General features: G+C 46.3%; 1 protein-coding gene across 4 annotated transcripts in view; it reads right to left on the reverse strand.

Annotated features, from left to right (window-relative positions):
* Positions 1-657: 657 nt before the first annotated feature.
* The window catches only part of SLCO2B1 (solute carrier organic anion transporter family member 2B1), a 132236-nt gene continuing 117926 nt past the window's right edge, over positions 658-14967 (reverse strand). For all 4 annotated transcript variants that reach the window (XM_050935548.1, XM_050933531.1, XM_050934169.1 and 1 more), the window contains 4 exons: positions 10496-10665; positions 7016-7080; positions 2596-2716; positions 658-963 (listed from right to left, as the gene is read on the reverse strand). In XM_050935548.1, the coding sequence (XP_050791505.1) occupies positions 789-963; positions 2596-2716; positions 7016-7080; positions 10496-10665 (531 nt within the window). In that variant the 3' untranslated portion in view covers positions 658-788. The remainder of the gene's footprint in view (positions 964-2595; positions 2717-7015; positions 7081-10495; positions 10666-14967) is intronic.

Here is a 14967-nt window from a genome sequence, read left to right on the forward strand (position 1 = left end):
ATGGACCTTTGGTCTGACCCAGGATAGCCATTCTTATGTTCTTAACCACATGCCTGGAATGAGGCCTTCTGGACCCCTTAGGCTTAAAGGGCTGGTACACCCCATTACAGTCCAACCTTGCTACCCTCTCCCTCCCAGTACCACTTCTTCTCCCTCCCAACTAGCTAGTCACCCTATGCACATGCAGCCTCTCTCTCAACCAACACAAAAGCTTCGGTATGTCAGCCAGCCCTTACAACCATACAGTTAGCACAGCATCACTCCTAGTCATGTCAGTGTGAATAGGCCCAGGCTGTCAGAGGTCCCAAGGCCATCTAATAACTTAGCAAGAAGAGAAGAAGGTACCCTAGTGCTGTGATCATTGGTGTTTATGGCCAAGTACAGAATCCTGTACTTGGATACATAGAGACATTTGTGTACTGCACAAAAACCTTTATAAAAACAATTCAGCTGTAGGTATTAGTGCTTAGAGTGCTGGCATCATCCTGATTGCCAGTTGAATGAATGCTTAGGAAGATGAAACTCTATAAGGCTGCAATGTCCAAAGGGATTAACCCAATCAAACAAGCTCACGAGGCACCACTCAAGCATGGGTAGATGTAAACTAGAAGATAGAAAAAGAAGAAGAAAGAATAAAAGCTGTAGCTGCCAAAGATAAAGACAGGAAATAAATACGCTTATCTCCTGTTCAGTCTCATCCCAAGCATCCATCCTTCACAGTAACAGTAAAATGCAATCCGGGTGCTTCCCTGGGCAGCAGATATGGAATGTGATTCACGTTCTCTGAGTCAGACTTTGGAGTCTAGGTTTTTGCTTGACTTTTCTGCCAACTTCTCCTTCTCTGGGATTGTCTTTGGCTCTGCGGCATCCCTGGTTTCCCTCTCTTGTCGTCTGAGAATGACGAACACAGCCATGAAGCACAGAAAAGCTCCCACTTCAAAGAAAAACTGGAGCCCAAGGAATCTAAGGGACAGAAACACAAAAGGACAAGGTAATACGGTAAGGTGCAAATTTTCAGGGTACAGCATCTATCAACCACCAAGCCTCAGGACGTGCATCAAATGAGTGTGGAATTTATGTCAAGAGCTTTTTCAGTCAGTCAATTAATAGGGAAGGCTAGTATCACCCATCAATGGGCAGGAAATCTGCACGTGTCAGGGGCAACAGAAAATGTCGGCTGAATATTGACCTCAGTAATTAGTTTTCCTGGTGCAAAGGTTTGGAAAATAAAATGGAAGGTGCCTCCGCACCCAGGCTGAATAGCACTTGCTCATGCCAATAGCAAATCCTACTCAATGTAAGCAACCAGCTAGAGGTGTCTTCCAACCTCCTAATGATTCTGTCGCCCTTCCTCAGCTGAGCAGTGCCAATGCAGTCACTGGTAGAGAGGTTTGGGATGACTTCCCTGCATCTGGTGGAGTCATTCCAACTCTAGATACTGTTATATTATCCCTGACAGAGAGGAGGGATCTCCAGGGGCTCATATACATTCTACGGAGGAACTTGTTTTTCACCAGAGGATTGCACCGTGTGTGAGGTAATTTCAATAAACTATCCTGTGGAGAATATCCCGGAACCCCATGAAAACCCTTTGCCCCACTTTATGCAGTGCATGGTGCTCCACACTTACAGTATTTTTCAGGTAGTAAATACAAAGCTTTGTAACAAGTACAGCTGGTAGAAGTCTGTCTGCTGGGCAGTGCTGTATCCTGGCATTTGGAGAAAGTGTCTTTATTTAAATGGGGAAACAAATTACCAGATGACCTAGCCCTTTACCCTATATCTTTGCCAGTACATGTACCTCACTATAGGTGGGGGTATGGCAGGAAAAGTGGGGGTGTTTCTGTGAGAGCTCTTTAATAAGGTATTAAGTGCACATCACTGTAGCAGAGTAGGACGTCTGCCTAGCAAATCTCATGATGCCACTTTCCAGTCTATTCATCCATCCATCCATTCCATGTTCATCACTCTGTTTTCTGAGCAGATTCCTCAATTTTCTTTTAAAGGTGCCACCAGTGTACGATAAGAAACGTGGCCTGGTCTACACGTAAAAGCTATAAAAACAATGAGGAGTCCAGTGGCACCTTAAAGACTAACCGATTTATTTGGACATAAGCTTTCGTAAGTAAAAAACTCCACTTCTTCAGATGCATGGAGTGAAAATTACAGATACAGGCATAAATATATACCAGCACATGAAGAGAAGGGAGTTACCTTAGAAGTGGAGAACCAATGCAGAAGGCCAATTTAGTCAGGGTGGATGTGGTCCACTCCCAATAATTGATGAGGAGGTGTCATGTTGACATAGCAACGGTTCTCAGAGGTGTGTGAAAAATGCATATGCCTGAGCACCACAGCTACACCGCCCGAAACCCCCAGTGTAGACCCGGATAGATCAATGGAAGAATGCTTCCGTTACCTAGTTACCACTGCTTGGGGAGGCAGATTTACTACAGTGGTGGAAAAAACCCTTCCGTTGCTGTAGTGTGCGTCTACGCTTCAGGGTTACAGTGGCAGAGCTCTGCAACTGTAGCCCCTGTAATATAGACAAACCCTCAGGACAAGCGGTATCCGATGCGCCTCACAGGGCGGTACCTTTGTCTGAAGAGATCGTTGTCATAGTATCTGCAAGCTGCGTTCTTCTTGCACTTCTTTTCCCACAGGATGCAGGTTGTGTCAATGGCACTGCCATAAAGCACCGGTCCTGGCATCCAGGCTGGAAAACAAGCACAGGGCACTTGGTTTGTCAAATGAGAGGCATTTCTTTCTGTTAGAACAGACCTCATCATACTATTTTTCAAAACCATATTAAACTGATTTCAGAATGGCAGGTGGCCTGGCTGGTGTCTTCCTGGCATAGGCAACTCATAGGAGGGCATGCGGGTCACCCCTTCCCCCCCCCCACCGATTGCTGCTTGGCCTGCCTAGAGGAAGGGAAGGAAAGGGGCTCTGTCCTTCTCCTGATGCACTTGCCCCTGGCATGTTCAGCCCCTGTCCCTGGCAGCTGGGCCTGGGTGGGGAGTGGAAGGGTTGAACGGAGCTGCTTCTCATGCCAGCTGAGGGTGGTCTCTCCAGGTTGCTGCTCTGTGCAGCACAGCAGCTGACTGAGAGAACCCTGTTGGAGAGGTAGTGGTGGCCTGCCCCCTCTGCTCCCTGCCCAGGCACCACTGCTGGGGACAGGGGCTGAGCGAGCCAGAGCTCCCCCACACACACACTCCATGGCACGTTTCTGGCTCGCTTGACCCCTAATCCTAGCAATTGGGCCCGGGTGGGGAGCAGAGGAGGGCGGCAACTGCTGCCGCCTCCCCAGCCAGGATCTCTCTCAGGCAGGTGCTGCGCTGCACAGAGGCAGCAACCTGGAGCAGCACCATGAGCTGGCATGAGAAGTGGCTCTGTCCCGGCCCCTCCGTTTCCTGCCCAGACCTGGCTGCCAGGGAGAGTGGGTGAGTGAGCTGGAAATGTGCCAGGGGGAGGCACCGTGGGAGAAAGACAGAGCCCCGCCCCCCTCACCCCGGCAGATCACTCTGGTGAAGTGAGGAGAACATAGCAGTCCTGGGCTGGGTGCAAGGTGGGTGGTCACTGGAGATGGTGCCAGGAACAGGTTCCCTGGCCTCTGCTCAGCTGGAGGTAGGGGCATTGCCTGTGCCTCCCCTGCTGAGATGTCCTCGAGCTCCAAAGAGACACTGGTGCTTTGAGTCTCCCTGGGCCCCCAGCCAGGCCCAGAGGCATGTGGTCCCCACTTCTGTGGCCCTAGCCTCCCAGGAGCTGTTGGGTTTGGCTGCCTTGGCCCAGGGAGGTGAGGCTGGAAGTTCCTCCCAGAAGCAACATGGGGTGGTCACGTGTCCCCCCCGCCGCTTTACATTGTGTCCCCCCAGTATCAGCAGGCACAAGTTGTCCATGGGCCAGACACTAGAAAATGACTTAATCAGTTAGCAGAAACATCCTCCAACGCCTGGAGTGGCTGTTCAGGTACTTTCTGCCTAAAAATTACTATAGTTGAGAATGGAATGAGATATCAAGGCCCTAAAACTGCAGTGCTACTAGGCTAGACTTAATCCCATCTGGTCTGTCCTTGCAGAACAGCCATGGTTTGCAAAATAGCTAAAACCATGATGTTATAGGCAGCTACAAGCTTGTTAAATACCGCTTTAAGGAACAATCCTGCACTGGCTGGGGTTGGACCAGATGTGATGGGTTTTTTATCTGTTGTTTTTATATAAAGGACATTCACACAATCCAGTATTATTGAAATTGCTGGCTCAATTCTTCCTCTCCATTCTGTATTGTGTGAAAATGTGCATTGTTAGGACTTCTGGGACACATATCAGTGTTTGCCAGGTGAAAATTAATTTCTGCCATAAGAAAAACAATTGTTTGAATTGAATGCTATTTTGAGCCATTCTGACATGTACCTCATGAGATGGTTGAGTTCAGGATCCTGACAAAAGGAAGAAAGGAGAGTAGCAAAATACGGACCCTGGACTTCAGAAAAGCAGACTTTGACTCCCTCAGAGAACTGATGGGCAGGATGCCCTGGGAGGCTAATATGGGGGGAAAGGAGTCCAGGAGAGCTGGCTGTATTTTATTGAGGGCTCAGGAGCAAACCATCCCCATGTGCAGAAAGAATAGAAAATATGGCAAGTGACCAGCTTCGCTTAACAGAGAAATGTGGGTGATCTTAAACACAAAAAAGAAGCTTACAAGAAGTGGAAACTTGGACAGATGACTAGAGGGGAATATAAAAATTTTGCTCAAGCATGCAGGGGTGTAATCAGGAAGGCCAAAACACAATTGGAGTTGCAGCTAGCAAGGGATGTGAAGGGTAACAAGAACGGTTTCTACAGGTATGTTAGCAACAAGAAAAAGGTCAGGGAAAGTGTGGGACCCTTTTCTGAATGGCAGAGGCAACCTAGTGACAGATGATGTGGACAAAGCTAAAGTACTCAATGCTTTTTTTGCTTTGGCCTTCAAGGACACAGTCATCTCCCAGACTGCTGCACTGGGCAACACAGTATGGGGAGGAGGTGAGCAGCCCTCAATGGTGAAAGAACAGGTTAAGGACTGTTTAGAAAAGCTGGACATGGACAAGTCCGTGGGGCCAGATGCAATGCAACCAAGGATGCTGAGGGAGTTGACTGATGTGATTGCAGAGTCATTGGCCGTTATCTTTGAAAACCCATGGCAATTGGGGGAGGTCCTGGATAATTGGAAATAGGCAAATATGGTGCCCATCTTTAAAAAGGGGAAGAAGGAGAATCCAGGGAACTACAGACTGGTCAGCCTAACCTCAGCTCCCAGAAAAATCATGGAGCAGGTCCTCAAGAAAACTATTTTGAAGCATTTGGAGGCAAGGAAGGTGATCAGGAACAGTCAACATGGATTCACCAAAGGCAAGTCATGCCTGACCAACCTAATTGCCTTTTATGATGATATAACTGGCTCTGTGGATATGGGGAAAGTGGTGGACATGATCCACCTTGACTTTAGCAAAACTTTTGATACGGTCTCCCATAGTATTCTTACCAGCAACTTAAAGAAGTATGGACTAGATGAATAGACTATAAGGTGGACATAATGCTGGCTAGATCATCGGGCTCAATGGGTAGTGATCAACGCTCAATGTCTAGTTGGCAGCTGGTATCAAGCAGAGTGTCCTGGGGTGAGTCCTGGGGCCAGTTTTGTTCAACATCTTCATTAACGATCTGGATGATGGGATGGATGTTCAGCAAGTTAGCAGATGACACTAAGCTGAGGGGAGAGGCAGATATGCTGGAGGGTAGGAATAGGGTACAGAGTGACCTAGAGAAATTAGAGGATTGGGCCAAAAGAAACCTGATGAGGTTCAACAAGGACAAGTACAGAGTCCTGCACTTAGGATGGAAGAATCCCATGCACTGCTACAGACTGGGGACCAACTGGCTAAGCAGCAGTTCTGCAGAAAAGGACTTGGGGATTACAGTGGACGAGAAGCTGGATATGAGTCAACAGTGTGCCCTTGTTTCCCTAACTGCATATTGGAATGTATTAATAGGAGCATTGCCAGCAGATCGAGGGAAGTGATCATTCCCCTCTATTTGGCACTGGTGAGGCCACATCTGGAGTATTGGATCCAGTTTTGGGCCCTCAGCTACAGAAAGGATATGGAAAAATTGCAGCCTTCAACTACATGAAGGGGAGTTCCAAAGAGGATGGAGCTCGGTTGTTCTTAGTGGTGGCAGATGACAGAACAAGGAGCAACGGTTTCAAGTTGCAGTGGGGGAGGTCTAGGTTGGGTATTAGAAAAAACTATTTCACTAGGAGGGTGGTGAAGCACTATGATGGGTGGAATTTTCATCTTTAGAGGTTTTTAAGGCCTAGCTTGACAAAGCCCTGGCTGGGATGATTTAGTTGGGGTTGGTCCTGCTTTGAGCAGGGGGTTGGACTAGATTGACCTCCTGAGGTCTCTTCCAACCCTCATCTTCTATGATTCTATGATTCAAACAAAGAAGACACAAATAAGAATAATTTCCCCATAGACACTGTCATTTCTTGAGAAAGATCTCAAAGTGCTTTAGAGAAGCTATGTATAAAGGTCTCTTCCCCATCCCATGCTGGGATGAAATGGGGCAGTCAGCCTGTGCCAGGAATACGCAACAGTAGTGTTACTAGGAAGGTAAGGGAAGAAGAATGTAAATTGCAAGGGGAATTTCAGATGCAATTCACAGATTGAAATTTGGCCAGGACACCAGGGCCCAACATGCCATCTCTTGAAGAAAGTGCTATGGGATCTTTAATGACTACAGATGATCAGGACTTTGGTTTTACTGCTGATTTAAAAGGCAATTCAACCAGCAACATAGCACCCCATAGTTAGGAATAATGGTTCAGCAACAAGTGAGAAAAAGTGTGACACCTATTGAATCAACAATACCCATTTTTTGTAGCACCTGAGTTTCTCTATTGATGTCCCATCTGATCCATGTGAATTCAAAATATCTTATGACTTTTCAATGCTACATAACAAATTTTAATTTACCTAAAATTCTCAGCAGCAGGAACTGTATCCCAATAGCAAATGACTTATCTTCAGGCTGAACGCTCCTGAAAAGCAAAATCAAAAGAGGAATTAGTACATCCCCCTACACAGAAATAGGAACAAATATAGCCTTTTTTACATCCATGCAAACCTTGTATGTGTGTAACTGAGGGGAGACTTTGCTCCATCAGATGTATCACAGCCATGATGTTTTGGTTAGCTCTCACAATCTCTCCATCCTTTTATAATATTACAATACGTTCTTACAAAAAATCACTGCTCTCTACTGTAATGTGTTTTCAAAACATGTTATTTCCTGGTATTCATTTGTTTAACATACTCTGTATTAGCAGAGGACAAGGCTAGGATTTTGGGCACCTCTGACGTATCAGGTGGCCAAATATTTCAATGTTCATTTTGGCATCTAGCACATATTTGGGTGCTCAAATGTAACAACACATAACAATAAATAAACCCATTTCCAGAGAGTTGGTTCACAGTCAAACTGGAAGGGCATATCAAGTGGGGTTCCACATGGATCAGTTCTGGGTCTGGTTCTGTTCAATAACTTCATCAACGATTTAGATAGTGGCATAGAGAGTACACTTATAAAGTTTGTGGATGATACCAAGGTGGGAGGGGCTGCAAGTGGTTTGGAGAATAGGATTAAAATTCAAAATAATCTGGACAAACTGGAGAAATGGTCTGAGGTAAACAGGATGAAATTCAATAAGAACAAATGCAAAGTACTCCACTTAGGAAGGAAAAATCAGTTGCACACATACAAAATGGGAAATAACTGCCTAGAAAGTAGTACTGTGGAAAGGGATCTGGGGGTTATAGTGGATCACAATGAGTATGTTTGTTAAATATGAGTTAACAGGGTAACACTGTTGCAAAAAAAGCAAACATCATTCTGGGATGTATTAGCAGGAGTGTTGTCAGCAAGACACGAGAAGTAACTCTTCCATTCTATTCCACACTGATAAGGCTTCAGCTGGAGTATTGTGTCCAGTTCAGGACCCCACATTTTGGGAAAGATGTGGACAAATTGAAGAAAGTCCACACGAAAGCAACCAAAGTGATTCAAAGTCTAGAAAACATGACCTATGAGGAATGATTGAAATAACTGGATTTGTTTAGTCTGGACAAGAGATGATTGAGAGGGGACATGATAACAGTTTTCAAGTACATAAAAGATTGTTACAAGAAGGAAGGTGAAAAACTGTTCTCCTTAACCTCTGAGGATAGGATAAGAAGCAATGTGCTTAAATTGCAGCAAAGGGGTTTAGGTTGGACATAAGGAAAAGCTTCCTAACTGTCAGAGTGGTTAAGCACTGGAATAAATTGCCTACAGAGGCTGTGGAATCGCCATCATTGGAGGATTTTAAGAACAGGTTAGAGAAACACGTGTCAGGGATGGTCTAGATAATTAGTCCTGCCTTGAGTGCAGTGGACTGGACTAATTTCCTATTAAGGTCCCTTCCAGTCCAACACTTCAATGATTCCAATTACATTCTTCCACTGTGCAAACTGAACTGAGGCTGAGTCACAGCAAGGTCATGGGGGAGATTTCACTGATAAAAAAATTCAGAAAAAGCCAATCAGCTACAGCTGGCTCCTGCAGGGGAGTAAAAATGATACATATGATACATTGCATTTCTACAGAACTTCTGATGATGAAGCTTTGAGGAAGGAAAGTAGCTTGTTACTTCGTTGTTGCTTCATTTTACACATGGGAGAACTTGGGCACAGAGAAATTAACTGACATGGCCAGGGTCATACAGGTAGACTGTGGTAGGGCTGGGAATACAACTAAGGCCCAGATGCCCAGTCCTGTATTTACAGTTCAAGACTGTCCTTCCATTCCAACAATAAAGGCTCAGTGCGGCTCCCACTAAGTCAACGAAAAGACTCTCATTGAATTCATTGAGAGCTGAATTCCAACAACAAGCAGTTTCTGAGGAGAATAATTCCGACCCCTGCAGGGATCAGTGGGTGAAATTCTGTGGCCAGTGTTATGCAGGGAATCAGACCAGATGATCATAATGGTCCCTTATGGGCCTCAAATCCTCAGAACCTTTGAGGAATGAGACTATAAACTGAAATGATGGAGGCATCCATTTGTTTTTTATTGTAAATCTATAGGAGAGTGAGGTACAGGCCTCTGGCTCCGAGCAAGTTGCCAGTATAGCCCCTGGTGTCACAAAGTCTGAGCAGCCCAACTTTCATGGCCTATGACAGAGTAACCAGAAGCAGCCAAGAATGTCCCAGTCCCTGGGAGGTTAATAGTGTTGAAATATTGACAGCTGCTCAGCACCAAAAAGTGCCCCCACAGTACACGTCATAGTGGCTAGTGTTGTCAACTTGTTCTCCAACTCTGCAAGGGATTTAGCTGCTTCTGTTAAAGAGATGGGAAGAGCCTGTGTAATCAAAGAGCACCTGAAACCTGCTGTAGGAGGTGCTCTGCCTGAACTCCTAAGACAAGGCACAGCCTATCATAAGGGTCTGTGTGAGGCAAACATTAGTTCCAATGATTTCTCCTGCTCTGATACTTAGTGTAAAGCAGCTCTTCGTTTCTAGCACTATTTGTCGCTCAGACACATGACCTGCTAGGCTAGCAGACTGAGCTAGTAGGCCAAGCCCCGAAGGTGGAACTACATGGCATACTTACCTGCCCTTCTGTCTTGGTGATTTGCTATAGTGTAAAGATGAAGACACTTTAAGACAGAGAGAAACAAGGAGAAAGGCAGAAGCAGATTTACATAAGGATAGCTACAGATGGATGGCAAGACATAAGACCGGGATGGCATCAGCAATAACGCCAGTGAAGTCAGTGGGCCTGATCCTACACTGCCTTCACTAACACCTAGGCACAGAGCATGTGGGAAATGCTGTCACGCTGATCTGGTAGCACTTTACACCCACTTTTACCCTTAATTTGCACTAGGGTAAATCAGGTGCAAGGCAGCGGGAGTGAGCCCCAGTGAGGTAACACTGCTTTAAATTCAATTGGGGATCAGAATCAGGCCCATATGCAAATCAGGTCCAGCTCTGTTGTTACCTTATCACCCACCCTGTCCCTGTTAATCTGCTTATCCACCTGCAGTGTCTTGTCATAACCCTATACTGCGAGTCCTCTGGGCTCCATTTCCTCACTTGTACAGGGCCTAGCAGGCTGGGCCATGACCCCTGTCTGTGACCTCTAGTCATTGCCACATATAAATAACAATATATGTGGTTAAATGCGGATACATATCATAGAGATGTGCCAAGACGGGAGCTCTGAATTTAACCCTCATGCCTGCCACTCCCTGAACGTTTGTGGTTTGGAAAAATTGCTCCCAGATCTGAGCCACCAATGGTTTTGGGTTTTCAAAACTCGGACTCCTCATCCCAGCTCCAGAGTATTCTCCAGAGGAAGGGGGATGCTGAATAGAGCCCATGGTACGAGAGTGGTGACAATCCCGCCTACATTACCTCAGGATGAGCATGAAGGATGGTGTGTGTGAAGTGCTTGCCAGGATTCCAGCCAGGCAGGAAAGTACAACAAAGGGTAAGAGGAGGTGGGAGCAATTTGTGCCACAGGTCCCAGGGGAGGCGGATCCTTGAGCCCCATTTGTAGAGATGCACCTGCAGTTTGTATAATTCTGAAAAGAGAGCAAAGAAGATGCTGAGATGGGGGAAGCCATTGGAAATATAAGGCACTGCAGCCAGCTGTAAGTGGAGGCACAGATGTAGATAAGAACCTAGGATTTGCCCTGCTAAATCAAACCATGGATCTATTTAGTCACATATTCAGCCTCCAGTAACTAGCTTCTGATGCAGGCAAAGATTCATTACTATTATACCTGACCAGTGGCAGACTGTGGTAAGGAAGAGAACATGCTACAGGGGCTGACTTTGTCATTTCCCAGGAGGTGCTTGACCTCCACTCTGCCGCAAGCCCTGCCCCCGTTCCACCCCTTCCCCCAAATCCCACTCCTGCCCCACCTCTTCCCACCCGCACTCTGCTGCTTCCCACCCTGCCCCTTCCTGTCTTGTTCTGCACTCCCTTCCCTGAGCGTGCCCCGCCCTCACTCCACCCACTGCTATTTTTCCCATGGGTGCTCCAGCCCTGGAGCACCCACGGAGTTGGCACCCATGGAACACGCTCTTCCTGACCCCGGCTTCTGTACTAAAGGACTCCAAGAGGGTGACTTGGGGCATTCTTGGATAGCTGTGATCACCATCAGACTTTACAGCAGAGGGTGGCCAAGACTTTGCCGTTGCTCCTGGGTATGGCACTCATCATCCCCTGAACATCTGCCTCAGTCCAGCCCCTCCTCACTTATAGAAGCCATCTAGTAATATTCCTTTTTCAGAGACATTTCTATTATCAGTCATGCCAGCTCCTTTGTAGGGCTCCTTCCCACCCATTCTTGTAGTGATTCCTCAGGTTTTGTGCTTTTAGTCCTTTGTTGCACGTCTATTGTGTGTTTGAGATGTTTATGCACCTTGCCACCTGAAACAAACTCTGATTCCTGGGATAGTTTCATCTTTTATGAGAGATCTCAGCAACAGCTTGTTAAAAAATTAAATCAAACATGTTTATCTGCCTGAATTAAATCTTCCTGCAGAAACAGTTGCGGGAGAAGATCTGGGGTAAAACACTGAGGGAGGATTGCATGGAGAATTTCACTTAGATTGCTCCATCGAGAAAGGAGGGCAAGTTTTGCTTCCCCCTCCTCAGTGGGATGATCAACGGTTAAACCGCTAGAACCAACTGAATCTTTCGTATCTACAGGAGACCAGTCTCTCCTCAGTGATAGATGCTAGTTTCCCACTTCTCCTCTCATTGTCTGACATCACAGCTCCATAAGAAATGTTCTATTATTTACAGTCTGGGCCAAATCCTGCAGTAAGTTACTGATGCAAAACTCTGAGAACATGGACCAATTAAAGAATAGATGTGTGCCCATCTTACAAGTTCTTTTTAATTACATAGTTAGTAAAATACCTACAAGTAGACAATAAAATTATCCAATCTGCTATATGAAACACACTAAACAGAGTGGCTCAGATGAAAAGGCTGGGGTTAAATATTTAATCATTGTAAGTGAGGTAATTGCATCCTATCTTTCACTTTCAAAAGCATGTGCAAGATCCTATCTCATTGTTAATGCCAGTTACTACCTCCAGTACGTAGTGTTATGGACAACATTTCAAGTTCAACGTGTTTCCACTACACCACAGATGGATCTCCAGGTGGTTGGTTAAGAGTTCAGTTATAAAACCTATACAGAACGGAATAGTTAATTATGTCCTATAAAAGTTGGAACCTTATTGGTGAAGAGGTGGAAATCAATACTGGAAGCTATTTTCAATAGCCCAACATATTCTTGAATGAGAACATTTCTGTGTCCAGAAAGGAGGTTTTCTCTCATTCTGAGTGCAATAGAAACTAAAGAGAAATGAGAGTTTTGCTATTGACTGCAATGGTAACAGGACTGGCTGATAGGTTTCTGTATCCTGAAGAATTTGCTCTCAGAGCTTGAGAAAAGAACCAGTGTCTTTAGCAGCATGCTGTAACTGAGTCAAGGAGCACTAAAGTGATATGGATGGCTTGGTGTTAATGATACCTCTGTGTTGCCAGTGTGACCTTTAACTTCTATCTAAGCTGGTTAACCTATTTCTCTGATCTATTTTATGGCCTCACTTTAGTTTTGTGCTTTACAAAACTATATGAATCTGTCTGAAAGGTCTATACAAAGACCCGTCCAGGGGCCAACAGGCGTGTCTAGAACGTCTCTTTTTATGCTGAGTGGGGTGAGCTCTTTGTTTGTTTGTTTGTTTTGGGTTGGGGGGGAGGGTTCTTCCAATGAAGGGGCCCAATCCTTCGAGGTTAAACACCCTCAACTCCTCAGGACGCCAATGAAGTTCTGAAGCTGATGGCCCTCAGAACCTTAAGGAATCAGGTCACAAATGAATTTAAGTTGGTAGATCCCAGCACAGTTTGCAAATTAACTTCTTTACACATAAGAATAAGATATCCATTCTGATTATATTAAATCTGTCAACTGCGTTAGACACCATTGACTATGAGGTGTTCCTAGCATATCTGCAGTCCCTGGGTTGGAATGGTTCAGTCAGGGCCAGCGCTTCCATTTAGGTGACCTAGGCGGTTGCCTAGGGTGCCAGGATTTGGGAGGGCGGCAGACTGCTCCGGTGGACCTCCCGCTGGCGTGCCTGAGGAGGGTCTGCTGGTCCCGCAGCTCTGGTGGAGCATCCGCAGGCACTCCTGCGGCAGGTCCACCAGAGCCGTGGGACCAGCGGACCGTCCACAGGGACGCCTGCGGCAGGTCCACCGGGGTTTAGTACCCTTTTTTCAGAGAGGGTCCAGCAGGCAATGATGGGTAATTGTCAGTCAGAATGGAGGGATCTCTTATCCCAGGCCTGGAGGGGAGTTCAACTAATAGGGCCTGGGGGCTCGCGTTCATTTACTTTGGATGGAATGTAAAATCTTTTGTTATACAGCCTAATGCCATGAATTTGTTCATATTAATTTCCATCTCTATTCCCACAGCACGGATGCAGGCACCTCTTGGTTAGAGTGTCATCTTGTGTCTAAGCCAAAAGAATAAAAGATAAATACATCACAAAAGCACCAGATGCAGCACAGCTGTCAGTCTGTGCTTAGGCCTAGGGCGTGAACAAGACTCCCGCAGATCAGGGCTGAAGACCGCTGTCAGGGTTGGAGTGGGTAACTTTGAGAGACTTGTCTGCCTGGTCCCACTGTGCCTGGTTCTAGCCATGGCCATTAATCACTTGCTTTCACTAAGTCCAGACTCAATGAAACATTAAATTAGAAAGCTCTGCTTGGGCTGGGGAGAATGCAAAGCCTCACCTTTGAGAGAGGGACAAAAATAACCAACATATTACTAGTGAAGAGAACAGATTGTGGGATGAGATATAGAGTTTTCCAGTTTATCTATTTTTAGTCACTATTGACTCGTTATTACAAGGAGCTCGTTCTTTAAAATAGACCTTTACACAAACAGATAGGGACAGTAGAGCTTGTGAAAGGGATTGGATTTACAGCCTGTGGCTGACGTGTGTGTTCACAAAACAGGTACAGCACAGACAGCAGCTGTGCAGACTCCCCTCACAGAACCACCCATATATCAATTACTTCAGCTAAAGGAACAACTCCAACAAATGTTAATATGTAGCAAGCTGTGATCTTGACTGGGGACAGCCTCTAGAAAGAGTCTTGCCTGGAGACTGTAAATCACTGTGTGACAGGGCCTACCTCTGTGGTGCCCCTTGTGGCCCAATGGGATCCTACTAACCTTGTTGTGGGGTCTCCGATGGTCAGCTGTCACCTCTCAAGGGTCCGGGGGAATGATGCTTTACCCTTCCAGCAAAGGCACACTTGAGTCCCACTCTTCTGGGGTACTGAAGTCCAAAAATAAAGGAATGCTATGGACTCAAAACCAGGGTTGTCTGAGACGTCTTCAACAGGACCCCACCTTTCTACTGAGGGCTTGTCTTCATGCAGCCAGCCTTACTGGGCCCAGTTCTCCCATCCATTAGAAGGCTCATCTTGGCAGTAAGCTGTCACAGACACTTGGCTGAAAGCAAGCTTCCCTCACCAAGGGAGAAGCAGAGCTCTGCTCCCCTTCCTGGTCAGCCCCAAACTCAGCTGGTCTCCTCCTTTTACCTCTCCTCTCCACTCCTGACATCTGCTACAAGTGTAGCAGGGTGAGGCCAGCTGGATCCACAGGCCTTCATTAACCTCCTGGAGCTTTGCCGGTGTGAGGCCTGGCTGCCTCAACCCACATGGTATCTCTAAGTCAAGCTTGTCCTGAGTGCCTTAGGTCCACAGGAGATCGAGTCCTAGTCACAAGTGACTGCCAGACTGTTAGTTGCAAAGGGTTACCATGCAAAGGGCGGTTACAGTGCGAGCTTCC

Source organism: Gopherus flavomarginatus, chromosome 1 (genome assembly GCF_025201925.1).
Source record: "Gopherus flavomarginatus isolate rGopFla2 chromosome 1, rGopFla2.mat.asm, whole genome shotgun sequence".
NCBI lineage: Eukaryota > Metazoa > Chordata > Testudines > Testudinidae > Gopherus > Gopherus flavomarginatus.